Source organism: Molothrus aeneus, unplaced genomic scaffold, assembly GCF_037042795.1.
Source record: "Molothrus aeneus isolate 106 unplaced genomic scaffold, BPBGC_Maene_1.0 scaffold_112, whole genome shotgun sequence".
NCBI classification, from domain to species: Eukaryota; Metazoa; Chordata; class Aves; order Passeriformes; family Icteridae; genus Molothrus; species Molothrus aeneus.
Window position 1 is genome coordinate 30,970 of NW_027098775.1, and position 25,793 is coordinate 56,762.

Here is a 25,793-nt window from a genome sequence, read left to right on the forward strand (position 1 = left end):
GAGTGCAAAGGGGCGCGGCCGGGCTTGAGGGGCCGCCGTGCGGGGCGGCGGCTGGGAAGAACGACAGCGGCGGGGCCGGTTTCGGTGGGCGGCGGAGGTGCGGAGGGGACAGAGCTCCCATTTCAAGATGGCGAAGCGCCCGCGTACCAGGATCCTGCGTGAGCCGGGTAGGGCTCCAGCCGCACTCAAGATGGCGGCCGCGGCAGGACTCCGGCAGAGGCGTCTCCGCCGCTCCCTGCCGCGATTCGTGGGGTTCCAGTGCCGCTAACCCCGCCAACCGTTTTCTCCCGCCGGGAAAAGCAGCAGAAAATGGCGCTGAGAGCACGGGATCGGCGTCGGGACTGGGTTGAGGCAGCCAGCAAGAGAAACGCCTGTGTGAGGAGCGGGGGATGCTTAAGGGTACCACAACAAAGATGGCAGCTCGGCCGGGAGTGGCTTCTGCCAGTACCAAAGATTGCGGAGAGGAAATCCAGGAGAAACGGCTGCTGGCATCCTGGGCTTGCCAGGCAGGTTTTGTACTTGATTGCAAGGCAGTTTTCCTGCCTCTGCTGAGGGTGAAAATTGGAAAGGGGAGACAAAAAAGGGTCACTTTTACGCCACACCCGAGATGGCGGCTGAGGGCGGCACTCACTTGCCCTTCCAATGATGGCGGCAGTGTGCTCATGCGCCTTGGGTAGGGCGAAGAGAGGGCGGTACAGGAAATACCCCGCTCCGTCTGATGGTAAGAGTGCTTTCTCCTGGGTCTGGGCGGCATTGAGGTCGCAACGAGTTCCAGATTATCCTTGTGCCTCTCCTGTTGTGACTAAGTCGGTGTTCCCTGAGTGGCTGCAGCTCCCTGCGTGTGGAGGGAAGAAGCCTGTGCTGGAGAATGGGAGGAAGGTCCCTGCTGGTTTCTGTGTCCTCGGTGGGCACAGAACTCTGGCCAGATGGCTTGGTGAGTATTGAAAATGTGAAAAATCCGTATTTTGTGAGTGGCTTTTCACAAATATTAAAATGAATATGTGTTGTGTTAAAAAGTAATGCTGTATTAATTCTCTTCAATAGCGTGCTAAATATAGTTTTAGGTTATAACAAAATGTTAAAATAGAAACTATGTTATGTAGGAGACTTTTTTTAAAGAAAGGACTTGCAGTGAGATAGCAGCTACAGGACACCTAAATCTTTCAGAGAAAAAGAATTTATTGCTCTCTTATTAGAAGAAACGAACTTCTTCCTGCCTCGAAGGCGCTGTTAGGATTCAGAGGAAGTTGATGATGACCAGACAGAATCCTGTGTCTGAATGGAATTTATTCCTCATGTATGAGATGTATGAATATGCAACAGGCTGTTGTTTTTAAGGGTTAATCCTTTGTTAACGGGGGTCCTTTTTCGGGCTTATGCTGCCCAGAAAAAGGTACCCGGACTGTCTGTAACTCTTTGTCTCTATTGTCTCATATTGTCCTAATTTAATTTGTCCAAATTATTATTACTCGGATTGTATTACTATTTTTATAAGCATGTAATTACTGGTAAACTTTTAAAATTTTAAAAACAAGTGATTGGCGTTTTTCACAGGATCACTCCTGCTTCCTTTTCACTGAATTGTTGTAATGAGTCGTCAGCTTTTAGCCAGCCTCAGTTCCGTTTCTTTTTCATGAATCTTTTTGGTTGTTTCGATCCTTGTTGTGGTGTGTTTTATGTTTGTTCAGTTTTCCCCCCATTCTTCTCTCAGAAGGTCCTGCCCTGTTACCAGTTTGTGTCAATCCCCAAACCCCTCCCCAGTTGTCTTGGTTAGTAAATGTATCTTTCTTGTCCCCCACCCCTGGCTGCCTGCCTGTCACTCGACACCCCTGCCTCTTTTTCTAGATAGTTCGGGCCAGGGTGTCGGGTGATTGGGTTAGGGGCCAGGGTCCCTCCCACAACTGTGTTTGATTGGTTCTCCGATTATGCCAATCCTTAGTGTATCCTTCTCTGATTTGCTATCTTTGACCCCCCCCACCCTCTGTAAAACCCGAGGTTTTCTTGCCTCGAGGCTCTCAGCTCGTTCTCCACGTTTTCCCTACCAATAAAACCACCCTCCCTGAAGAAACTGAGAGTCGCCTCTTCATTTCATCCTGCGACTTCGGAGCTCACTACTGCGGCCACTCGTCCGTAAGCCTGTCATCGCTAGGCACCGGGCCCTGACTTCGTGTTGGGGAAGTGCCTTCCTGGCTGGAGGTTGGCTGGACACTTATCTAGCCTGGGCGTTTTACTTTCCACTGGCCACCGCTCCAGATCGTGAACTTGCCAAACCCTTAAGGTTGCTAAATTAACCCTGAGAAGGTTCTACAAGCCAATGCTGAGGGGATTGGGGATTGGATAGTTAGGATCTTATGGCCTTTCAAGGGTTGGGTTCACCCCCTAATTTTGGTGCCAAGGGAAACTCCAAGTTAACACAGATCAAAATAGGAAACAGTTCCCTCATCAAAGTCAGCTTTCCAAACCTCTGTTCAGGACCCAAAAGAAATGGGAATGCCCTTGGCAAAAAAGGGCATTTTGAGACAAAGCAAGCTTAAAATGCCTGTAAGCAGGAAATCCAGGAGAAATGGCTGCTGGCATCCTGGGCTTGCCAGGCAGGTTTTGTACTTGATTGCAAGGCAGTTTTCCTGCCTCTGCATGGGGTGGCACCTGCATCCCACTGGAAAGGGGAGAGAAATAATTCCCCTCATTCCCTGGCCCAGCCCTGGAGTGGGAGCAGCTTGCCCTTATCCTGGAGTTCTTCTGCTCCTGCCCAGCATCCCTCTGGTACCCTCATGTGCTTCCCAAGCTCCCAGCACTGATGGATCTAAACAAGGAGAACAATCCCTGTTCCTTCTCTTCTCCATCCTTCATGTTCCTGGGCCCTGCATCTCCCTGGTTATTCCATGTCTGACTCCTCATCTCCATCCCACCTTCTCCCTGGTCACATCTGAGCCTGAGATGTGTTTAGCAGCAAATCCATTCCTTTAAAGGAAGCCCAGTGCAAAGAGCATCCAGCTGCAGGTAAGTCTTCCTGCATTTCATTTTTCTCTGTCCAGTTTTGGAGGGTTTCTCTCCGTGCTTTCCTGTGACCCAGATGTGTCCCTTCCTTTGTCCAGATCCAGTGCCAAAAGATTGAACAACTGCTGAGTGGGGTCTGGGATGAGAATGGTTCTGCTAAAATGAGGGAAAGAATGCTAGAAGAAAAATTAGCTTCCTTTGAATGTCTGGAAAAAAGCACTGGGAAAGGGCACTTTTTAATTCAATTTGGTGCCACCTCCCCTTTTTTTATGGCTCATACTCCATGGTGAGCAATCTAAGCCAAAAGATGAAGTGCAGGAGGCTTTGATTCTGCAGTGAGCTTAACTTCCCTTTTCTCCTCTCTTTCAGGACAGGGAGATCCACTGAAGTTGTCCTGGCCTTGCCAAGGTGTTTGAGCTGCCAAACCCAAACTGGTCCTGATGATGGAGGACTTAAGAAATTACTCAATCCAGCTAAATGCTTTAAAAAGGGAGATGGTTTGGTTATAGAAATATTTCTGCCTGAGACTGGGAAGAGATTGGGAAGAGTTAAACCCCCCAATTCTGCATAACAGCACAAGGATTTTTTAATTCTTTGCCTTTTTTTCCCTTCCTTTGAATGGGTTTGTTTGTTTCCCCTTGGAGACTGCACACACAATAGGCAGATTTTTCAAGTAAGACATTTTTTCCCACTTTTAGTCTTCAATGGAGCCCAGGTGCCAATTGTTTGCTGCTTGGTTTCTGCCTTCCCTTTCCTGCCTACAGCTTAAGTCCTTTCTCTCCTTCCTGCTTTTTGGCCATCACTGGTCATGCAGATGATGCTGATGCAGATGGCTGATAAATAATTATCAAACAGCTTGGGAATGGTCTGTATCAGTAACATTAAAAGATGCAGTATATGGACCATCAAGCAATGAATTTAGCAACAGTTGGATAGTAACTAATCACCTTTCCTTTGAAGCCCTCTTCATAGCATATTTCCTTGTAAAGGGAAAGCATTTGGTTTTTCTTTTAAAAAATACTACAAATCACCAACAGCCAGCTTAAGTGAGCATGGCAGACTGACAAAGACTTTGTAATGTTTTTTCTTTTAAATCCCTCACAATCCCATCCCCTACTGGGGAGGCAGCTCAGCGAGTTTCAGCCCACAGCTGCCATCCTGTGCTCATGGAGAGCAACCTCTCCAGCTGTCCCAGCCTCAGGAAAGCACAGAAGAGGGCTTTACACAGATCAGGGATTAAGCTAGACCCAGGTTGGGCTCAGCTCAGTCACCGTGGCACTGTTAGAAGCCTTAAACCCTTTTTCTATCGGATTGATTGATGGTGGTTGTGGTGCAGCCACTGTGTTGCTCTCAATGTGTTCCCCTGCAGCCTAGCCTGACATGGTGAGCAGGGCTTGGGGTTCTGCCTCATGTGTTAAACATCAAACCAGAAGATAAAACAACAGCTAAAAGCCCTGCCCTGCCATGTGCCTCACTCTGCACCACTGCTATGAGAGGAGGGTGAGAGACCCAGTCAGTTTTAGCTCTGTAAAGCAGCTGCAGAGCAGTGATGAGTGCCTGAATCACATCCCCTGCAGCCATCAGGGGAGTGAGTGCAGGGAAAAGGGCAGAGAAAGGGAAATTAAAAAACAATAGAGCCACCAAGACTGGAGGATGTGAGGATGAATCCAAAACTATGCTCTCCAAGAACTGAAAGAACACATTTCTTAAAACAAGACATCCAAACAGGAATGAGGGACTTGCACTCTTTCCAGATCTTGCCAGCACCATAACTCATTAAAAAAAAAAAAGTCATCTGTGGAAGTGGGATGCTCCTTTAAGCCTGGCAGAGACTTTCTCCAGCACCACAAACCACCCTTCCTGCTGCTCTTCCTTTACCACTCAGGGCTGAGCCATGGAGACCTGCTTCTTTAGTGTGTGTATTTCAGGTTTTTTTTAAAACCAAGAAAAAAATCGATATCATATTTTAAAAAGAACCCCCAGAGCTTTGGGGAAAGTGGGCATAAATGTCAAACAAAACACAAAGAAAGACTGAGCTACTAAGGGATCTTAGAGCAGCAGTGGTGGGGTGGGAGGGAAGAAATACAGCAGACAAATTTAACACCATTTAGGAGGGTTTATGCACAGTATTTTCATTGCAAGCAGCATTTAGAAGTGACAATTTAGTGATTTATCATATCCCAGCACACTTCTTCCCTGTCAAAGTGATAGGCAGAACCAGCAGAGCAGCTCTGAACACACCGTTCACTACAAGGCACCACCAACAAATCCAGAACAGCTCCACCCTTGGCCAACCCTGTCCCCTTGGGCCTTCTGAGAAGCTGGGATTAGGAGAAGGCCATGCAGGGGAACAGTGTTTCAAATGTCAAAGGCTTTAAAAATATACAAGGATAGGAAAGAACATTTCAGGGTTTTTTTCAGCTGATAGTTTCGGAATTTACTTGGAATAAGCTTCTTCCCCAAGAGGGATTTCAATTCTACACATGCACAAAGAGGAGAAAACATTAATGCAGTGTTGAGACAGCTGTGTGCTGTGAGCAGTGGTTTTAAGGTAAGGCCCTTGTATATCTGGGAGGGTGAAACCTCTGTGTTCAACCCTCTGGGATCATCACTTGGGCTTCCTGTGCTTCTCAAGCTCTCAAAGTAAAATTGACTTACCAAACTCATCTTTGTCTCAATCCTAATCCCTGCATCATCCTTCAGGTGTATTTCCTCACAATGAAATTGGAGTAGAAAATGCTTTAGGAGATGCTTTGCAGCCCCTTCTTCCCCAAAGGCCCAATCTGCTTTAATTTTTAGGAATGCTGTTCAAGCACAAGGTTTGGATGCAGCCAGTGAGACTCACATTTCAGAAGGACCATCAATGGTCTGATAAAGACACAGCACTTTCAAGCAGGCTGCTGGGACTGAGGAGGATATTTGAAAGCTGTTGACATGCAGTTCTAGCAGAAGTGCAAAATGAAATGTAATGTAGTAGAAGTGGAAAATGAAATGCTGTTAGACAAGGCTGCTGCCCAAATTGGCTCTGCCTGGATCCACCTGGCCTGCAGCACAGCCTTCTCCCTTTCTCCTCCCTGCCCTCTGCTAAGCACCAACCCAAACGTGGGCTATTTCAATTCCTGTCAGACACAGAGCAGCTGATGGGCAGCAAATGCAGCCTTCCCAAAGTGGCTGCCCATGGCCCGGCCTGCAGGGCAGAGTTGAGGGAGGAGGTGGCAGTTTCCTCAGTGGCTTTTCATGTCCTCTCTCTGCCATGCAGACACTGGCATGCATGGCACGGCTCTGTTTTGGCAGCCGGTCCCTTGGCAGGGCAGGGTGAGTACAGGGTGAACTCTCTGCTCCTTGCTGTGACACCTGGGCTGGCAGGGATGACACAGTGACCTCGGCCGGCCGATGCTGCCTGTGCCATCACCTGGCACTGACGTGTTTGATGAAAATCCTTTTGCTGGGATTTTTCTCCTGAGAAGCCTCAGAACGGAAATGGAACCGGTAACAATCTGCTGGCTGTGGAGTGTGGGCTGGAGATGGTTTAGCAACAGGGGCATCTTGGATTGGTCTCCTGTGCATTGTTTCTACTTGATGACCAATCATGGTCCAGCTGCGTCGGGGCTGTGAGCAGTCCCAGGTTTTTATTATTCATTCCTTTCCAGCTTTCTGATGTCTCCTTGCTCTTTTAGTATAGTTCTACTATCTCATTTTCTTTTAATATAATAGAGATGATAAAATAATATTTCAGCCTTCTGAAAGGTGGAGTCAAGATTCTCGTCTCTTCCCTCGTCCTGGGGACCCTCAAACACCACCACAATCAGTGGCCGAGCGGGTTTGTGCGAGCCTCTCAGTAACCCTCGTCCGGTCCCGAGTCGGCAGACACCGGGGGGGCAGCCCCAACACGGCTGAGAGCAGGGAGACACCCTCTGTGCCCCGAGGGTACTGAGGGCACCTGGGCTGGGGGGAGACACTCTCTGTGCCCCGCGGGTGCTGAGGGCACCTGGGCTGGGGGGAGACACTCTCTGTGTGTGCCCCGAGGGTGCTGAGGGCACCTGGGCTGGGCCCCTGTGCAGCACAAGAGACACCAGAGACAGCGGTAGATGATAAAGGGCCGACTCTTAGCAGGGGTTAATCCAAGGTTTTATTAGGAGTCCCAAAGGAGCTCCTGCACCTCAGGGGCCTCCTGCCGAGAGCCCCGGGAGATGTGTCAAGGTTACATTTAAAGGGAGGTGGAAACCAAAAGTAGATAACATTTTACCAACCATTAAGTGACCCTAAGGGATGGATGCTGGGGGATCCAGACATACAGGACAGCGTATGGGGCAAGGCTTGGGGGGCTGACCCCGGCCTCTGGCTCATCACTCGACGACTTGGACCGAAACTTCTGCATGGAGGGGATGGGAGGCTGAGTGATTGACAGAGAGGCAGGGTGGGCATTTGGGGATGATCTCATCCCAGGAGAGGGATAACACAGGTAGAAGGAGGGGGGTACAGTCTGGGATAAACCATTTGGGAAAAATATGGGGATACAAAACAAAATGACTTCAAAGTATTACAAAGTATAAAAATGCACTACAGCAGGTTTGGGCAGCACCAAATAAAACGTAATAAAATGCTTTAAAAATAAAAAAATTAAAAATAAAAATTAAATAAAATTTTAAAAAACAAAATTACTTTAAAATAAATGAAAAACAAAATAAAAACTGTAAAGTGCTGTAAAGTGCTAAAAGTACCTAAAAGGTAGTGCCGTAATGCAAGACCCTCAAACACCACCACAATCACCAGCTTGAGTTGGTCTGGGCAGCACTAAATAAAAAAAACTAAAAACCTTTAAAAATAGAAAACTTAAAAATAAAAAATAAAATTTAATAAATTAAATCAAATCTTTTAAAATAGAAATTTAAAAATAAACATTTAATAAAAAATAAAATAAAAAAATAAAATAAATGCTTTAAAAATAGAAAAATTAAAAATAAAAAATAAATAAAAAATAAAATTAGAAAAATAAAATAAAAGCTTTAAAAATAGAAAAATAAAAAATAAAATTAAAAAATAAAATTAAAGCTCTAAAAAAAAAAAATAAAAATACAAAATAAATTAAAAATTAAAATAAAAAATAAATGCTTTAAAAATAGAAAAATAAAAACTAAAATAAAAAATAAGATTAAAAAATTAAAATAAAAAGCTTTAGAAATAGAAAAATTAAAAATAGTAAGTAAATAAAAAATAAAATTAATAAAATAAAAACCTTTACATATAGAAAAATTAAAACTAAGTAAATAAAAAATAGAAAAATAAAATAAAAGCTTTAAAAATAGAAAAATTAAAACTAAAAAATAAAATTAAAAAATAAAATAGCTTTAAAAATAGAAAAAGTAAAAATAGAAATTAAATAAAAAATAAAATTTAAAAAAATAAAAAGCTTTTAAAATATATAAATTAAAAATGAAAATTAAGTAAAATTAAAAAAACAAAATTAATTTAAAATAAATGAAAAACAAAATAAAAACTGTAAAGTGCTGTAAAGTGCTGTAATCGTTCCATAAAAGGTAGTGCCGTAATGCAAGACCCTCAAATACCACCACAATCACCAGCTTGAGTTGGTCTGGGCAGCACTAAATAAAAAAAACTAAAAACCTTTAAAAATAGAAAAATTAAAAATAAAAAATAAAATTAGAAAAATACAGAAAGCTTTAAAAATAGAAAAATAAAAAATAAAATTAAAAAATAAAATTAAAGCTTTAAAAATAGAAAAAATAGAAATAAAATTTAATTAAAAAATAAAAATAAAAAATAAATGCTTTAAAAATAGAAAAATTAAAAATAATAAGTAAATAAAATTTTAAAAATAAAATAAAAAGCTTTAAAAATAGAAAAAATTAAAAAAAACATTAAGTAAAAAATAAAATTAAAAAATTAAAATAAATTTAAAATAAATTAAAAACAAAATAAAAACCATAAAGTGCTGTAAAGTACCATAAAAGTTCCATAAAGGGTAGTGCCGTAAAGCGCGACTGTCGCAAAAGGCACCGTAAAGCGCGACTGTCGCAAAACTGCCGTAAAGGGCGACTGTCGTAAAACTACCGTAAAGCGCGACTGTCGTAAAACTGCCGTGAATCGCGACTGTCGCAAAAGGTGTCGTAAAGCAGAACTGTCGTAAAATGTGTCGTAAAGCGCGACGGTCGCAAACGGGGCCGTAAAGCGCGACTGTCGTAAAATGTGCCGTAAAGCGCGACTGTCGTGAAAGGTGACGTAAAGCGCGACTGTCGCAAAAAAATTAAAGTGCCGTAAAGCGCGACTGTCGTAAAAGGTGCCGTAAAGCGCGACTGCCGTAAAATTGTGCCATATAGGCTGGCAGCGCCGTGGCCGTCACGGAATGCCGTACAAGATGGCGACGGCCTCCCGAGTGGGCGTGTCCGGGACAGGGCGCCGTGTCGATGGGCTGACGTCATTAGGCGGCACTCTGCCTGCAGTGCGCCGGTCCAGAGGGCAGGGGGCGCTGTGCCTGCAGTTCTCCGGCGCAGACGGCAGGGGGCGCTGTGCTTTCAGTGCGCCCATGCAGACGGCAGGGGGCGCTGTGCCTGCAGTGCGCCCATGCAGACGGCAGGGGGCGCTGTGCCTGCAGTGCGCCAAAGCAGACGGCAGGGGGCGCTGTATAAGTAGAGTATTAAGTACAAACTATCTAGAAGAAGAAATAAAAGCTCTATGCCACCTGCAGCTGTAGAAAATTTCAGCTCCCATGGAGGAAATAGTTTTCCTAAAATCATTACCGTTTTGGGGTTTTTTGCACTCCCCGGTAGCCTGAATGTTTCTACTGCTGCTTTTTTATTCTAAAGCTAGAATGGAAAGCCAAGATTAAAAATACAGGGAAAGAAAGAGAGAAAGAATTAAAGAGAGAAAGAAAGAAAGAGAGAGAGAAAGAAAGAGAGAGAAAGAAAGAGAGAGAAAGAAAAAGAAAGAAAGAAAGAAAGAAAGAGAGAGAGAGACAGAAAGAAAGAGAGAGAAAGAGAGAGAGAGACAGAAAGAAAGAAAGAGAGAGAAAGAAATAGAGAAAGGGAGACAGAAAGAGAAAGACAGAAAGAAAGAAAGAAAGAAAGAGAGAAAGAAAGAAAAGGAAAAAGGAAAGGAAGAAAAAAAAAATAGAGGGAAGAGAAAGGAAGAAAAAAAATGAAAAAGGAAAAGGGTGAGAGTGAAAAAGAAAGAGCGAAAGTGGAAAAGGGGGTGAAAAACAGAGTGAAAACAAGAAGAAAGAGTTGGAGTGGAAAAGAAAGGACATTCGGGAGGGGCGGTGCTGCCTAAGGTGCTTCCGCGCCCACGAGCGAAGGAGCCGTTTGATCCCCTGGCGGGAGCGCAGCTCCCGGTGGCGGAAAACGGAGCGGTGGCTGTCAGTCCAAGACTACAACTCCCGGCAGGCCCTGCGGCCGTAAAGCGCGGCGTCTGACGCAACGGCCAACGCGCCATATGAATGGCTGGCGGGCAGAGGCGGCTGCGCGCCGGGGGAGCGGGCTGGGCGCGGGGGGCTCCCAGCGCCTCTCCCGCGCGGGACGGAGCCGCGGCAGCGACGCTGGAGGGGCGAAGCCTCCGTCCGGCCGCCCGCACGGAGCCGAGAGGCGCGGAAGGGGCGTCCGCCCGGTGCCTCGGCCTCGCTCAGCGGTCCTGGTGGCGGGGGCTCAGCTCGGGCGCGGCGCGCTGCCGCCCGCCGATGGCGGAGCGCCAGGCGGTGCTTTGCTGCCGCGGACCGGGAGCTGCAGGAGCCGCCCCGGGCGAGCGGCGCCGGGCGCTGCCGCGGTCACTGTGCGGCGGCTGGCGGAGGCGCGGGAGCCGCCGAGCTGCAGCCGTGTCCCTCGGGCTGCTGCCGCTGCTGCGGGCGGGGGCGGACGAGCGGCTGCGGAGGCGGCTCCGCGGCGTGCTCAGCCTTGCGAGCAGAGAGCGCTTGACAGCGCTGGAATGACACGGCTGCTGAGTGCCTCAGTGCTCGTGGCTCTTTCTTCCACGCAAACAGATGGAGCGGCATCGCTGAGCAGTAAAACACAGCGATGGCCCGGAGAATGGCGAGCGCAAGAAGCGCGCGGGCTGGATCCTTCTGCTGGCACAGGTGCGATCCGCAAACTCAGCCCCTTGTGCCCCTACCCTCCCGACCCCCAGGGGAAATGCTCTCCAGCCTCGAGCTGCTGCAAGACAAAACGTGTGATTTGACACTAGGGTCCGGAAAAGGTTTCCGTTTAGATTAGCAAATGCCTCAATTGTTCTTGGTTACATCCTAGGATCGGTTTTAGGCAGTGACTTTATACCGCTTGTCAGATTTTTCTTGCGCAATGGTAAGAAAATAGGCAGGTCTGATACTGGTTTCGCTTTTTTTCTACTTCATGTTCCATGAGCTGCTTTTATCCAAGCAATTGTTTTAAAGTTCTACTGTAGGCGTTTCTGGTTCACTTTTTTTTTTTTCTTTGCAGCACCCGTGACTTTTTTTTTTTTTTTTCTCTAAATCGGCAGCAAATATAGCTGAGTAAAATTACCTTGGTTTTCTTCCTTCTTAAATGTTTTTATTGATAATCCTATTTGAATATGCAGAACAAGTGGGTATGTCCTGTAATATATCCTAGCTTTTCTTGTTTACAGGGTACTCAGAAAATACTTTTCCCTTAGAGTCCCACTGAAACATTCTCAGTGCAATCTCCGTTAAGGTATGTGTTTACAAATAAGCCACCATCAGCTGAGATATTTGCCTGTGTACCTTTTCCTGTAATTCAGAGCTTGCGTTCTGTGGTTTTTATGATAAACCTATCAAACTTGCGAAACTGTTTTGCAAGTCTTAATCGTTGAAGGCAGCAAGAAGTGGTTTAAAAGCCTGTTCTTGAGCAGACAAAGGGAAAAAGTGTGAATTTGATGCTGAACTTGTCCTTTTTCATTTGACTTGCCTTGAATGATTTAGGAAGAGAGAGAACTAGAAAAAAGAGAGAAATAGAATTGGTTCTTGGGCCCTCCTAAAATGCTCCCCGTGATTCTGTGTGGAGCCAAAGTGAAGGGTGATGGAACAGAGCCCTGTGCTTTAGAAGGAAATCAATTTCAACCTGATCTCCACCCTGAGTCTCCCTAATTTCTGTTTTTAAAATGCAAACTAAGTTTAGGAAGTGTTGGAAGTTAGTATTTTGGGGAAGAAATGGCAGTTGCACCAACCGTTCCATTTCCCAGAGGCTCTGGGAACGATTCATTTTGTAAGCGCTGTAACTGCAATCGGTTGGTGGTTTGGGGTTGGAATGTGCACTTGCCCTCCTCTAAAGCACTCGTTCATTTGCATTTCAGTGCCAGGAGTCTGGAGAAACTGGAGAAGAGCCCAAGAGACATTTTTCATCCTGAGATACAAAAGGTAGGAAGTGACTTTTTTTTGTTTGGTTCTTTTTCTTTATGATTTCCTGGAAATAGAAGTAATTAAGTATAGATACTACTGGTTTGTTTCTTCCAGTAGCTAATAATAATAATAATAATAATAATAATAATAATAATAATAATAATAATAATAATAATAATCTAATACTACTTAAACTGTCTCTTTATCCATTGAACTGGCCATTTCAAATCCAAACTTCTAAACACAAATAAAACCATCATCCTTGTAGAATCTTTAATAGGAGGGGGCTAAAGATGCTGTTTTTGTTGACAGGATTTATTGGTTCTTGAAGGGCAAGAGGTGAGTACAAGCCTGACTACTTCTTGCCCACAGACCCGTCCGGTGAGTACAGCTTTGTATTTTGATGGGCTTTTGATGACTTCTAAATCAATTGCTCGTTACAGTAAAAAGAAGTAATGTTTTTTTGAACCTGACAGCAAAAATAACTTGAAGCACCAACTTAATAATAATTGATCACCCATCTAAGTTAATGGTTTTATGCTATACTATCAAAGTTTAAAGGTAAATTATCGTGTAGTAGGAGATAGTATAAAATGTATGTTCTGATGTGTAGGATGTATGCAAAGATTAGAGGACCCAAATTGTTATGTCTTCTGTTTGACTGTTTACCAAATAATATTTGGTTTTATTTTCCAGGGATCGGTGAATTTTAAATTTGGAATCCTCTATGCTAAGGATGGTCAGCTTACCGGTGATGAAATGTTCAGTCATGGTGAGTTTTCCACCTTCTCCTTAATTGTTTTGCTCATCTGAAAAAAAAAAAAAAAAAAAAAAGGTATGTTTATTATTTGTTACCCTGTTCTGTCCGTTTCCTCAGTATTTGCTGGAGCTCTGCTTACCCAAGCTTTGGGTTCCTTCTGTCCCACTGGGTGTTGCCCAGTTTGGTTGCATCTGGTGAAATTCACCCTGAGCCCTTACAGAACCAGCTCAAACCACGTGAGAGCCATTCGCAGCTCTCTCAGGACACCCGGAGGAGGATGGGTGACGTTTCTGAGCATCTGGCAAGTGTACTTCTATCAAAACTCGGCCTGTGTAATTTCTGGGGAAAACCCTTCTGTATCCTGGAGGGTTCCTCAGACTCTGTTGAGGATCCAGTTAGCAGTTGCTCACCTGGATGGTTCCAGCTCCTCAAGTTAACACTTGTACTCTTGCCCTGTAGTTTAGATCTATTGTAGTTTTGTTATTTTGCACGATTTTACGTCTTTGGAAAATAACGTGCGTTTCACTCTTTGGAACCTCTCGGATCATTCTTTGGTGCAGCACCACCTAATGGGACACTTGGCTGCTGTGCTGAAGGGCTTGGTTACTAGGATTGTAAATCCCGGAGAGTTTGTAAGTCTTCTGTCCCCAGGGAGGTGTCACGCTTTGTTCACTCTGTTTGTCAGGTGCTGCTTCTCGTCGGAAGTATTAGCTTCAAACTGCCCTGTTCTTTTTTTAACTTTTTTTCCTGGTTCTCTCCGTAGGGCAGGGAAGGACTCTCGTATCCTGGTCGTCAGACTCAGCGCTGCCCGAGAAGATACAGAGAGTGTAAAAATCATAAGAAGCAAATAGGACTGCAGAGGAAACAAACTGGAGAGAACAAAAGGTGATATTGTTCTCCTTAGCCTGGATTAGAAACATCCCCTGTGCTTTGATGCCGGTGGCTGCCAGGGGCTCGTTAGGTCTCTTTAGGCAGGTGTAGGTGTTCACTTGTAGGTTCTATTTTTTGGCAAAGGACCATGAGAGAAGTTTATTTCTACATCCAAATAAACATTCATCTTATCTGAACATAACCTGTCATCCCATTTCTGACGTTAAGGACTCCTGTATAAATACTTGGGGAGGTTTTCTTTGTCGTTTCTGAATGGTTCCATTTTGGTTCCATCTACCTGCCGGATACTTGAACGAGTCTGAGGTGGTTTAATTGCATACTGCTTCCTTGAAATTCTGTTGGTCTCTGCTTGGAACCCTTCTTGTAGTGCTTAATGAAAGACTTCTGATGGTGTTTTCTTGCCTGTTTGTGTTTAAGGTCGTGCTCTGATGCATTTACAGAAACCATGGCAGGAGAGAGTCAGCTGCTGGAGAAGAGGAGACAGTATTATCCCTGTGCAGCATAGAACTGCGCTACTGCTGTGTCATCAGCTGTGTCTGCACTGAAAGTAGCCACCTTCACTTGTAGGTAGCTCCTTGGTGCTTTAGGACACACTGAGGGATTTATTCCTTTTGGGATCCACGATGAGAATTCCCAAGAGAGGTAGTAATAAGGTATGAGATTGGAAAAAAGCCTGTGTCCTTGGAATGTTGTTGTTGTCGTCAAAAGTTAATTTTTCCTTCTTTCTTAGCCAGTAGTCAGCTTTTTGCTTTATTTTTTGTGGGATCAGTACTTGATTGTTTAAAAAATGGCTTCAAAATAACTGCAGCGGCTGGCCACCAGGACCTTGTTCAGATTTGCCTATTTGCTTGTAGCTAAAACGTTTCCATATTGTTTCTCGTTCTATTGAAGAAACTGCTGCCCAGTCAACTAAGAACTGAACATCTATCTGTCTAGGACATGGGGAGAGGATTTAGGTCGTGTCTTTGTTTCCAGAAAAAAGTTCCAGTGTAGTTTCTAACTAGAGGAAAAGGGGGGGTGAAGACTCGGGGCTCTGATGCCGTTGGGGGCACCCCGAGGTGCCCAGGAGAGGGAGCCCCACTGCGGTGCAGGAGCAGGTATGTTATCACGTACTAGAGAGCAAATGATAAATAGAAATAGGAAAATTATAAATATAAAAATATTTTTTAAGTCGTTAAATAAAGCAGGGTTTTTTTACTTGTCAGTAGGCAGGGTTTTGATTATAAAAATTAAAAATACAAACAATATGAAGGCAGAAAACTAAGTCTAGAAATATATCATAAATACATACAGTTTAAAAGTAGAAGGAAAAATCAGTTGCAGCAGTAGATACGATACATAATATAAATAATACTTTAAATACATGTCTAGAATTTTATAGATATTATAGATAATTATTAATAGATTGCATCAAAAGAAACTATAAATATAAATGTGAATGTAATTCTACAAAGTATAAATAAAAATATTTCAATATCGTTTAAAAGAAGGCATTTATTGTATTTATTTGGTTAGAGATGGGGTTTTTATTTGGATTAATAGAAGTATTCTAGAAATATAAATCTAACTATAGAAAGATACAATCGATAGAGAAAGATATTTCTAAAAACACAACCGAACGACGCCGCCTTCGGGGGAATCGCACGAGCTCGGCCGAAGCAAGGCGAGAGCGGCCGACCCTGACGGCCTCGAGCGAACCGAGGCGAGGCTTCCGAGGCTGCCTGGAGCGAAGCGAGCCGAGCTCAGGCGAAGCGAGCCTGCCGCTCTCGTGCGCGCTAATTAGCGCCAGTGCGGTCCCAGCCTAATGAGCTCCTGCCCGAGCCCGCGCTCCCGGTCGTGTCCGCGCCATGGCCGGGCCGCCCGCGGGACGCGGCAGCGGGAGAACCCCGAGCTGGGCGAGCTGAACGTGAGGCGGCGGCACTTGCCCGCCCGCCGTCAGGGAGCCGAGCCGAGGCGAGCGGAGCCGAGGCGCGCCGAAGGCACAGAGCGGCTGGGAGTTGGGCCGAAGCGAGCCGAGCTCTGCCGAAGAGGCGAGTGCAGCCGACAGTAGCCGAGTTTAGCCGACAGTAGCCGAGTTTAGCCGACAGTAGCCGAGTTTAGCCGACAGTAGCCGACTCGAGCCGAGCGTCTCCGGAGCGAGCCGAGCTCCGCCGAGCGCAGCATCCCGGGCAGGGCGAGGCGCCGGGCCGGGCTCGGGGTGCAGCCGGGGCTCTGGGGGGCTTCCCCGCCTGTCCCTCTCTCTAGCCCTCCTTCCTTCTCCCCGTATTCGCCTTCTCTCGCTCCCTTTCCCCCATTCCCTCTCCTCCCACAAACCCGGCTCCTTCCTGTCCTGTCCCTAGCCCGCTACTCCCTTCTGTTCCCCCTCTCTCCTTCCTCTGCCCAGCCTCCCTGTACCCTCGTCCCGGGCTTTCCCTTCCCGTCCCGCTTTCCTGCGCAGCCCGAGCTCGCTCGCCGCCCTTTCTCATGCCCTGCTCTCGCTCCTCTCTTCCCGTGCCCCCTTTCCTTCTTTGCCCCGCAGCCGCGGGGCTCGGGCTGCCGGAGAATAAAGCCCCGAGGGCCGGAGCCCGGCGGCCCTGGGCCCTTGCAGGAGTCCCCGCGCGGGGCCGGAGGCTCTCGGCGGATCCCCCCGTGCCGCTCAAGCAGCCCGGCCGACAGCGCCGGAGCTGCGGCTTTGCCGGCATCGCGCTGAGAGCGGCCCCCGCCCTGTGCCGGGCCGTCCCCGCCGTCTGTGCCGCTCCCTCTCTCGCTGCCCCCGGCCCGTGACAGCGAGGCTGGGCAGGAACCTCAAGCCTTCTGGGGGCTGCCCCCGCTTTCTTGTTGCAGCAGAATCCCTTGCTGGGGCCATGCACGTGTGGGAAGGGCTTGGGGGAAGCGCTGCGCTGCTGTCCAGGGCAGGCGGACTCGTTCTGAGCCTTCTTTGGGGGTCAGGAAAAGGGGGGGTGAAGACTCGGGGCTCTGATGCCGTTGGGGGCACCCCAAGGTGCCCAGGAGAGGGAGCCCCACTGCGGCGCAGGAACCGGTGGGGGGCGGGCGAGGGGCGGGGGTCACGCTGGGTGCCGTCCCCCAGAGGGACCCAAAGCTGCCACCAAATGCACAGGGAGGGTTGAGTGGGTGTAGGATGCTAAAACCTGGCAAGGCGTTCGGTTTTCTAGGTATTGCTAAAGAATAGGAATTGGTCTCTAAACTCAGCTGGGGAGAAACCCTCTCTACGCACTCATTTGTTTCCAGGAATGTAGAAGGTTCCGACTGGAGATGGGTAGTAGTTCTGAAGATATTGCCGTGAGGTTTTGATCTAGGAACGGACCGAGCTGTGCCCTGGAACCCTCAGAACAGCTGCAGGGGCTGAAGGCGATAGAAGGGGCTCTCTGGCACCTTTTGCCTCCGTTCTCTGCCAGCGCCCAAATCGTGTCGCAGTCCCGGAAGAGGCGCTTGTCATCCCGAGAGCCAAAAGGAAGACGTGTAAAATCCCGGCTCTGCCTTGGGTTTCGTGTGGGTTTTTTACTTCGTATTGATGTCATTCCAGAGAGCAAGGAAAGAAGAAATGTGACCGGCTCCCACTATTACTGCGTGAAGGCTTTCTTGAAAGGCTGCTGTATTTCTATTGTCTTTTTCCACTCCAAGCTTGACTTTTCCCTTTGTTTTTCGAGCTCTGCTGCATTGGGTGTCCCAAGGAGGGCGGGGTTCCTCAGCAGGGCTCTTAGGCGGTGGCGCTGATTCTGCTTTTTCTGAAGGCGTCTCAAAGCGTGCTACCAGAATGACAATTTTGTGCACTGGAAAGCTTTCCCTCAGTGCCATCAGCGCACGTCCGTGTCTGAATTGTGGAAGCAGACGGACTAAGAACAGCCAGCACCCGGAGCAGATGTCTGTTGGCTCTGTGTCTGTGAGAAGCGGGCTGTGTGCTGAACGGGGAGAGGCGCTGTTGGAGAGTGGCATCAGCGCCAGGTGTGAGCTGTGAGGATGATGAGGGGCCGGCTCCTGCCGGGGGCGGGGGGCGAGGCTGTTTTAGGGGGAGGCTTCGCCTCAGCTCCCTTTTGCATGGAGCTGCTGAGAAGAGGGGGTTCATGGGGGGCTCCCGGGGCTGTCTCATGGAAGGACTGCGAGAGCTTCTCGCAGCGTCTGGGCGAACACCTGGATGCGCGCTTGGAGACGCGGAGCATTGCTTCAAGGAGGTGCCGAGGGACGAATCTTTGTGCCGGGAAGCAGCAGCCGAACGGGTGAGCGCATGTGGATTTGGAGCGGGGACTTTGGTCCTTTCCCTTTTCGATTTGATCTTGGCAGTCCCCCCTCCCCGGTTCCCCAGGACCAAAAACGGAGCTTGTGAAGACAAAAGAAGGAGAGGCAAACAGCTACTCTCCTAATATTGTCTGTGTTCAAACTGGGAGGGATCCGCCTTCACCTGCGGTTCGAAGGGTGTTGATGGAAGGAAAACCTGCCTTTTCCCGGCTGTTAGGGGTATCCCAGGGGTGACAGGGAATCCCTGCGTTCCATTTGAACGGGAATGGGCAAAGTATTGTTGTCATCGGATGGGTTTGATTTGAAGGCAGCCAGCCCATTTTCATCATCCTAAGGTTTAAATGGAGGGGACAGCGCTGGTGTCCCTCCTTTGCGAGGGTTTGAATTGAGGTCAAAATCCCCCTTTCCACACGGCTTGAAGGATTTCATTGGAGGAAAGCCCCTTCTTTTCTGCTCTCCCAGGGGATGAACTTGAAGGGGAGAACCCATTTCCTTGCCCTTGTTGAAGCGAGGTGAGCGCCGCCCGCGGCGTCAGTTTCGGGGTTCAGTTGCGGGAAGCCACAGCTCTGGCAGCGTTTGCAGGGCTGCAGTCGGGGCTGTGCCGCTGCATTTGAGGGCGCTTCTTGTGGCCGCGGCCCGGCCCGGAGCGTTGCCGCTCGGGAGCGCTGCCGGCCCGGGCCGGGCGGTTGCCGAGGCGCACGGGGAATTTGGCGCGGCAGCGGCGGAGCCGCTCTGCAGGTGCGAGCCGCCGTGCGGAGCCGAGGGCGGCTGGCGCCGGGCCGGCCGAGGGCGGCAGAGGCGGCGCGGGCGCTGCTGCGCCGGCCCGGCCGGTGCCCGCCGCTCTGTCCGCTCTGGGCGCGGGGCTCGGGCGCCGCCGGGGTCCCCCGGGCAGGGGGAGCGGGCGGGCGCGGGGGGGTCTCCGGGGCGGCGCCGCCCCTGCGCGCCGGAGGAGCCGCTTTGCCGCCGGGAGCCGCGCTCCGTCCGGGGCCGGCAGCGCGGGGTTCGGCTGCCGCAAGTTCTTGGGTGTCGTGGTTCGGAGGTGCTCTGTAGGGATCGATCGCACGGTTTTGTGTGGGTCGCAGTGGGTGTGCGCTAAGGGCTATGGCGTTCTTCCTGACCGGTACGGTTCTCGGTTCAGGTGGTGACGATAAAGGTTTGGTTTGAATCGAGTTCTGTAGTCGGATATTTTTTTTGCCGGGCTATTCTGTTTTTAAAGGCGTGCAATGGTTTCTACGGGTCGTTGCGCGAAGCAGCGGCTCGGATTTTAATTCTGTCGCGGTGGCTTTTATTAGCGTGGGCGTGTAGCGTTTGTTTCGGTGGGTTCGAGGCGGCGTCGTGTCGTTAATAGCAGCGGGGTTTTTAAAATCTCTCTAATTGCGTTTGTGTTTATCATCTTCCAGGGCTTTTATTGATTTGGTTTGTTTGATTGTAGTGTATGTTGTATTGTTACAGGATCATTTGGGAGATATTGTTAATGGTTACGTTTCTCTTTAGGCTTTGTGTTTATTTCTGGGTGGTATTTTTATTTTGATCGAATGAGGCTCTATGCGTTTATTCTTCAGCTGGGAATAATTTTTTTGTTGTAAATTAAAGTTGATTTGATTTGGGGGACTTTTGTTTTACAAATGTATTTTCTTTTGGCTTTTTTCTTTCTTTTTTTTCTTTTCGTTTTTTGTTGTCCTTCGACGTATTTGGTGGTTGTTGATCAGTTTTATTTTTGGGAACGTGGGTATTTATATGGTGGGTCTTTTTAAGTAGGTTTTTTTTTTTTTTTTTTTTAGTTGTGTAGTTATTTTCTTATTTTTTAGTGGTTGAGATTTTTTGGGTTTTTTTTCTATTTCGTTCATTAGTTCGCTTTCTAAAGTTCTTTTGACAGAGTATTGCTTATTCTTTGAGTTAGTGTAGATGTAGAATTTTGGTTAGTTTTTAAAATAACGTTCAGGGTCAGTGGCACTGATTGGAGTAGAATTTTGGTTAGTTTTTAAAATAGCGTTCAGGGTCAGTGGCACTGATTGGAGTTGAGCGAGTTGGTTTGGGTTTTTTTAGAGGCTTTTGTGATTTGCTGCGTGTGTTTCTCCAGGGTTTTCTTTTCGTTTGGTTCCATTTTTCTGATGTGATGAGAACTGTCAGTGAAAAGAGTGTTGTGTGTTTTTTTCGCTGGCAGTTGTTTGGCTGGTGGAGGTATCTTGATGGTTTTGGAAGACATTGGTGGGAATTCGATGCTGTTTGTTTTGTCCTTGTATTTAGGAATTGGATTTTAAATGTAAAATTCTAAGGATAGCTATCTTTAAACAAAACAAGTAGATGTGTAGAAATGGGAATAAACTTTTATTTTGATCTATTCAGTCTATATTTAAAATTTAACAGGTAACATAAGTCTTGATATATTCCAATAAGATATTGTATTTTTTAATAGAGCATTGTGTATGTTTATAGATATATCAATAGAGATGATAAATATAAACACAGCTCAAAGGAAATTTTAAATATAGAAATGTATTGCGAATCTATGCAGATATATATATAAAATTATTAAAGGATTGTAAATCTAAAGTGACATAAATCCATACAACACATAATACAAGTGATACTGTCTATATCTTCTTATATATTATAGGAAGTAGCTATAAAATAGTTATAGTACATCACTATGATATAATATCTAAAACATTAGAGATATGGTAAATATAAATACAACAATATTATTAAAAGTAGTTTAAAAGAAAGGATGGTTTTGTTTTTTATTTGGCAAAAGCAGGGGTTTTATTATAAAAACTACAAATACAAATGATAGAAAGGTAGAAATCTAATTGTAAAAATATCTCATGAATACATCAAGCTTGATATAAAAATTGAAAACATTAGAAAAAATAATTTGTAGCAGTAGATATGGTACATAATAAAAATAATAATTTATCTCTATGATGTGAATAATATATATGTGATATGTAATTATGAAGAGAATGCATCAGTATAAACTGTGACTATAAAAGTGAATATAATTATGCAAGCTATAAATATAAAACTATTTCAATATAGTTTAAAAGAAGGGTTTTTTGGTATTTGTTTGGTTAGAGATTAGATTTTTTTTTTTGGAATAATAAAAGTATGATAGAAACCTAAATCGAAGTATAGAAATATACAATCAATATATAATGATATTGATAAAACCACAAAATATGAATAAATACAGATAATAGGAATAGGCATAATAGATTGTGTAAATGATGTAACACATCAATGTCCGGTATAACTATACGTGTGAATAGAACTAGGAAAACTAGAACTATAAAATTTATTTCAAGAAGGTTTGAAAGAAAGGGGGCTTATTTGGTTCTTGTTTGGTAAGAGGCAGGTTTTTGGCATTTATTTTTAGAGGAGTTTTTTGCGGGGGGGAATCGCCCCTGTTCTTTTTTGCCGCCTTGGCTGCCCGCAGCCCCAAGGCGCGCGGCGCCCCCGGCTGGGGTGGGCGGCGGTGCTGCCGCCTTGTGGGCAGAGCGCGGTACTGCAGCCCACCGCCGCCAGGCAGCCCTCTTGGGCGTGGCGGACTTTGTTTGACCGTCTCAAAATGGCGGCCAAAAGGGCGGGCAGCCGGAGGACCGCGGTGTGTGTATCCAGACTGCCTGCACGGAACACCGACGCCGGCACGGTCCCGGCGGGATTTTCTCTTGCGTTTCAGGTGTACCCGGCACGGGCTGTGGGGTCAGCGGCGCCGCGGGCGGGCGTGTTTTGGCGGTTTTCTGACCGGCATCTGCATAATCGCCTCTCTCGGCCGAGGTGGGGGGGGGGGGGGGTCCTTTCTCGGCTGCCATCATGGGAGCGGCGCGTCGCCAATGTCGCGGAGCTTCATTGACCTTCTCAAAATGGCGGCCAAAAGCGCGGGAAAATCGCGGACCCGGGAGTCTGCCGCCCTGTGGCCAGAGAGCGGTACTGCAGCCCCCCGAGCCAGAGCCCTGCCCCTCGCCGCTGGCACGGGGCAACGACGCGGCTGCCGAGCGAGGCAAGGGCGAGGGGCGGGAGCGAGCGGCGGGCGGGGCGGGCTCGGTAAATGGCCGGGAGGGGTGAAAGACGTTCAGGAGTTCAGAAGGGACACGATGGCTGAGAAGAATGGCCGGGCGGGGGGTGGCCCGGCGGGGCCGCTTTCGGCGGGCGGCGGAGGCGCGGTCGCAGCGCTCCGCGGGCCGGGAGCAGCGAGCGGGGGCGGGCGAGCGCCGTCGGAACGGGGCTGCACCCCCCCGAGCCCACGCACGCCCCTCTCCAGGTGCTGGAAGCGAGGGCGGGCCGGAAAATCCCGGCGTGGCGGCGGCGCTGCCCGCCCTTTCTGCCGCCAGCTTTGCAAGGTAAGACCGCCCGCCCCGTCCCGTGCCGCCGCCTTCCGGTGTCTGTAAACTTCCCTCTGGCTTCCCACTTCTCCGTTCTGGAGAGTGGGAGAAAGGTCCCTGCTGCTTGCCGTGTCCTCGGTGGGCAGAGAGCTCTGACGTTGGCCGGATGGGCTGCTGAGGATTGGATCCATGGGGATGGGCTTTGATGCATTTAGTGACCTTTACAGATTTCTTTCCCCGCTTTTTTCAGTTCACAGAATCGTGGAATAATTCAGGTTGCAAGGGGCTCTAAAGATCACCTCATTCCAAGGCTGCTGCTGCCGTGGGCAGGGACGTGCTTCCATAGAGCATGCCCTGTGCCAGCCAGGTGCCAGAGGAGGAAGGAAGCCCTTCCCACCTGGAGCAGAGGCTGCTGCAGCTTGGCGTAGCCTTGTGTCACCGAGCGTGTGAGACAGAAAGGCCCTTCCTTTCTGGAGGGGTAACAACTCTCAAAGCTCTTTCTCGGGACAAGCAGAGCAATGGAAGGCCAAAGTAGCCTTCAGTTCTTCCAGCAGATTTGGGAACAACTTAAAGGAGAAGCAGAGCTGGCCTGGTGCCTGCCAGCTGTAGTTCCTTTTCAGGCATGACGTGCAAGTTGCCCCTAGAAGTCCAAAGGCAGCTGTTTTTGTAGCAGAAGGAAGTCAGGAGGAGGCAAAGCCACCAGCTAAGTCTGGATAAAAAACTTGGCTAACCTCTTTTCCCCCCCTCCTCCAAACAGGCAATTGTGAAGCACTCAGCAGAGATCTGCCTGGGAGGAAAAGCAGAGCCAATCTCTGAGAAGGGATGTGTGAGCTCTGGCGAGGACGGCTGCTCCCCCTGGCCTTGGTGTGGGACCTCCTGAGCTGCCATTCCTGAGGTGGGAGTGTTTCTCCTCTCATCCAGCCAAGCCAGAGACCGCCTAGGGAAGGAGCAGGTAAGGTTGAAGTACCAAGATCTCCCAGGTAAGAAGTGACACGGCAAAAGGAAATGGCCTCGACTTGCAGCAGGGAAGGCTTAGATTGGATTGGAGGGACAATTTCTTCACTGAAAGGGTGGTCAGGCATAGGAGCAGGCTGCCCAGAGAAGTCCCCGTGCCTGGAGACATGTCAAGGATGTCAAGATGTGGTGTTTAGGGACCTGATTTGGGGGGGCAGCTTGGCAGTGCTGGGGCAGCAGCTGGGCTCGATGTCCTTAGAAGGCTTTTCCAACCGCGAGGATCCTATGGTTCTGGAAAGCCTTGACACCTCTGGCTCTAGCACAGCACCTGGATGCTGACAAAATGAGGCTGGTCATAGAGCCTGGAGGTCCCTGTGCCACAGGGAGAGGACAAGCCAGTGTCACCTGCAGGGAGGGTCTCGTCCCCAGAGAGCAGTCAGTGACTCCGTCCCTGCCCGGGGCTCTGGGTGCACCCTCGGGGGGCGGGGGACGCACCTGCCCTCCTTGCTGCTCTCGTCCTTATCCCATATGGATTTAGCAGCAATCTTCTGTCTTTTCTTTAAAACTGTCCTTGGGAGAGTTCAAAGAGAGGGTCATTAGTTATTTCAAAGCCTACATCTTTTACCTATTGGCACTGAAGAGAAAAGACACAAACCTGCTTTGCACCCTTCTGCCTGGAAGTCATTGTGACACAGGGAAGGGAGGAAGGGGCTGGCCGGGGTCAGCCTCTGCTGAGCCTCAGCTCTGGCTGCTCCTGCTCACAGGGTAAACCCAAAAGCTGTCGTGATCAAAAACGCAGGCGCCCTTCTGACCTGAGTCACAGGGGCCCTTTCTTCTGAATGACTCAAGATGGGAAATCATTCTTGGAGCTTCAGAAGAAAAAAAACCCCAAAACCGTAGGTACATTTGTAAGAGTGTGTATGTACGTACATTTCCTTGCAGGCAGCAGGGTGAGAAAGGGTGTTTATTTAGGGCCTCCCACACAAGGCTTTTCAGAAGCATAGCAGAGGCATTCCCATGTCTTCCTCACACAAGGTCATCCACTGCACTCACAGGAATGCCATTTAACTTTGCTTTTCTCTAACCCAGGTGTCACTAATAATAATGCCCACAGCCTTGGAATCAGGATGAAGGTGGAGCCTGAAGGAGCCAGGCACACTCAGGAGAGGGCAAGTAGCTGACTTGCTGGGATTTGGCCCACATAACTCTGAACTCATACGTTGGTTTTGGTTTTCTTTATTGTAGCTGACCGAGAGGCTAACAGGCGATCACGGGGCCCTCCGAGGCAGACTCATTTCAGGTGCAACGTGGATTCACATCGCCGATCATCCAAAAGATTAGTCTGGGTCACGGCCTGGAGATGGGAGAGCAGCGGGTTGCGAGTTCCTGGGACAGATTGAAAAATTAACAGAGGGAAAAGCAATCTTTTCCAAGGGGTCTCTTAGGACAGCTCAAGGGAGAGACTCCACATTTGATGGCAGCGTGCAGGCGGGCAGGGCAGAGCAGTTCCGGTCCACGTCGTGTTGTCCGGTGTACCGTGTTACCTACTGTGTCTTTGGGGTCCCTTTTGCCTTTTCCCCTCGAGGCCCTCACCACAAGCATCATGTGTCGTGTTTAACGTCCCCCTGTTTGTCACGTTCTGTGTCACGGGTGTCTGCACATGTTTGTGCCGGAGCTGCTCTGCCCTGCCGCAGAGGCTGCTGCAATAGGACAAGGCTCAGGGACAGGCAGTTTGTGGGGTGTCGCCGGACTCTAGATGATATTCCTAGATAGACAGAAGATGTTTGGAGCTGTGAAGATATCCTGCAGCCCTTTGACGTTTGTCCTCGCTTTCTTTCAGACGCAGCAGGATAAAATCCAGGGCAAAATCCATCCACCCATCCCGAGTGAGGAGGTTCCCCCGAGCAGGTCAGTCACCGTTTGTCTCTGCAGGGGGAGTGTAAAGTGTGACTCTGTTACAGCTCTGTTCTTTTTCTTTTTAGGAAGTAAAGCTGGACATCAGCAGTCACGGTGAGGTGGGCAAGGTGAACATTGAGTAGCGTACAGAAGCAGTTGTTATTGCTCAAGTCTCACTTTCCGGTGCAGCTCTAAGCATCTGTTCCTGTTTCTGTGCTTTAGGCAATCCACTCGGAGTACGCCGAGCCCCAGTCACCAACCGGCCGATGCGCCGGGTTTGCCGCTCTCCCGAGCCCTGGGGAAGTATCACGGGACTCGGCGATGAAGCCTCTGCCTTTTCTGTTTAAAGGTGTCACCAGGGCAGCCTTCAGCAATGGCCGAGGAGTTGCGGTGAGTCAGGGAA

At 48.2% G+C, this 25,793-nt stretch overlaps 2 protein-coding genes across 2 annotated transcripts in view; both read left to right on the forward strand.

The window, feature by feature from the left end:
- Positions 1-433: 433 nt before the first annotated feature.
- LOC136569557 (DNA-dependent protein kinase catalytic subunit-like) lies at positions 434-15,474 on the forward strand. The gene is made up of 8 exons (XM_066569939.1): positions 434-515; positions 808-934; positions 11,605-11,669; positions 12,289-12,352; positions 12,647-12,673; positions 13,031-13,106; positions 13,858-13,979; positions 14,403-15,474. Exons 6-8 carry the CDS (start codon positions 13,062-13,064, stop codon positions 14,488-14,490), a joined length of 255 nt encoding a protein of 84 aa, XP_066426036.1. The 5' UTR covers positions 434-515; positions 808-934; positions 11,605-11,669; positions 12,289-12,352; positions 12,647-12,673; positions 13,031-13,061; the 3' UTR covers positions 14,491-15,474.
- Positions 15,475-24,621: 9,147 nt separating this feature from the next.
- Positions 24,622-25,793, forward strand: part of LOC136569556 (polypeptide N-acetylgalactosaminyltransferase 18-like) — a 104,150-nt gene continuing 102,978 nt past the window's right edge. The window contains exons 1-3 of the mRNA XM_066569938.1: positions 24,622-24,663; positions 25,477-25,518; positions 25,613-25,780. Of these exons, the coding sequence (XP_066426035.1) occupies positions 24,622-24,663; positions 25,477-25,518; positions 25,613-25,780 (252 nt within the window). The remainder of the gene's footprint in view (positions 24,664-25,476; positions 25,519-25,612; positions 25,781-25,793) is intronic.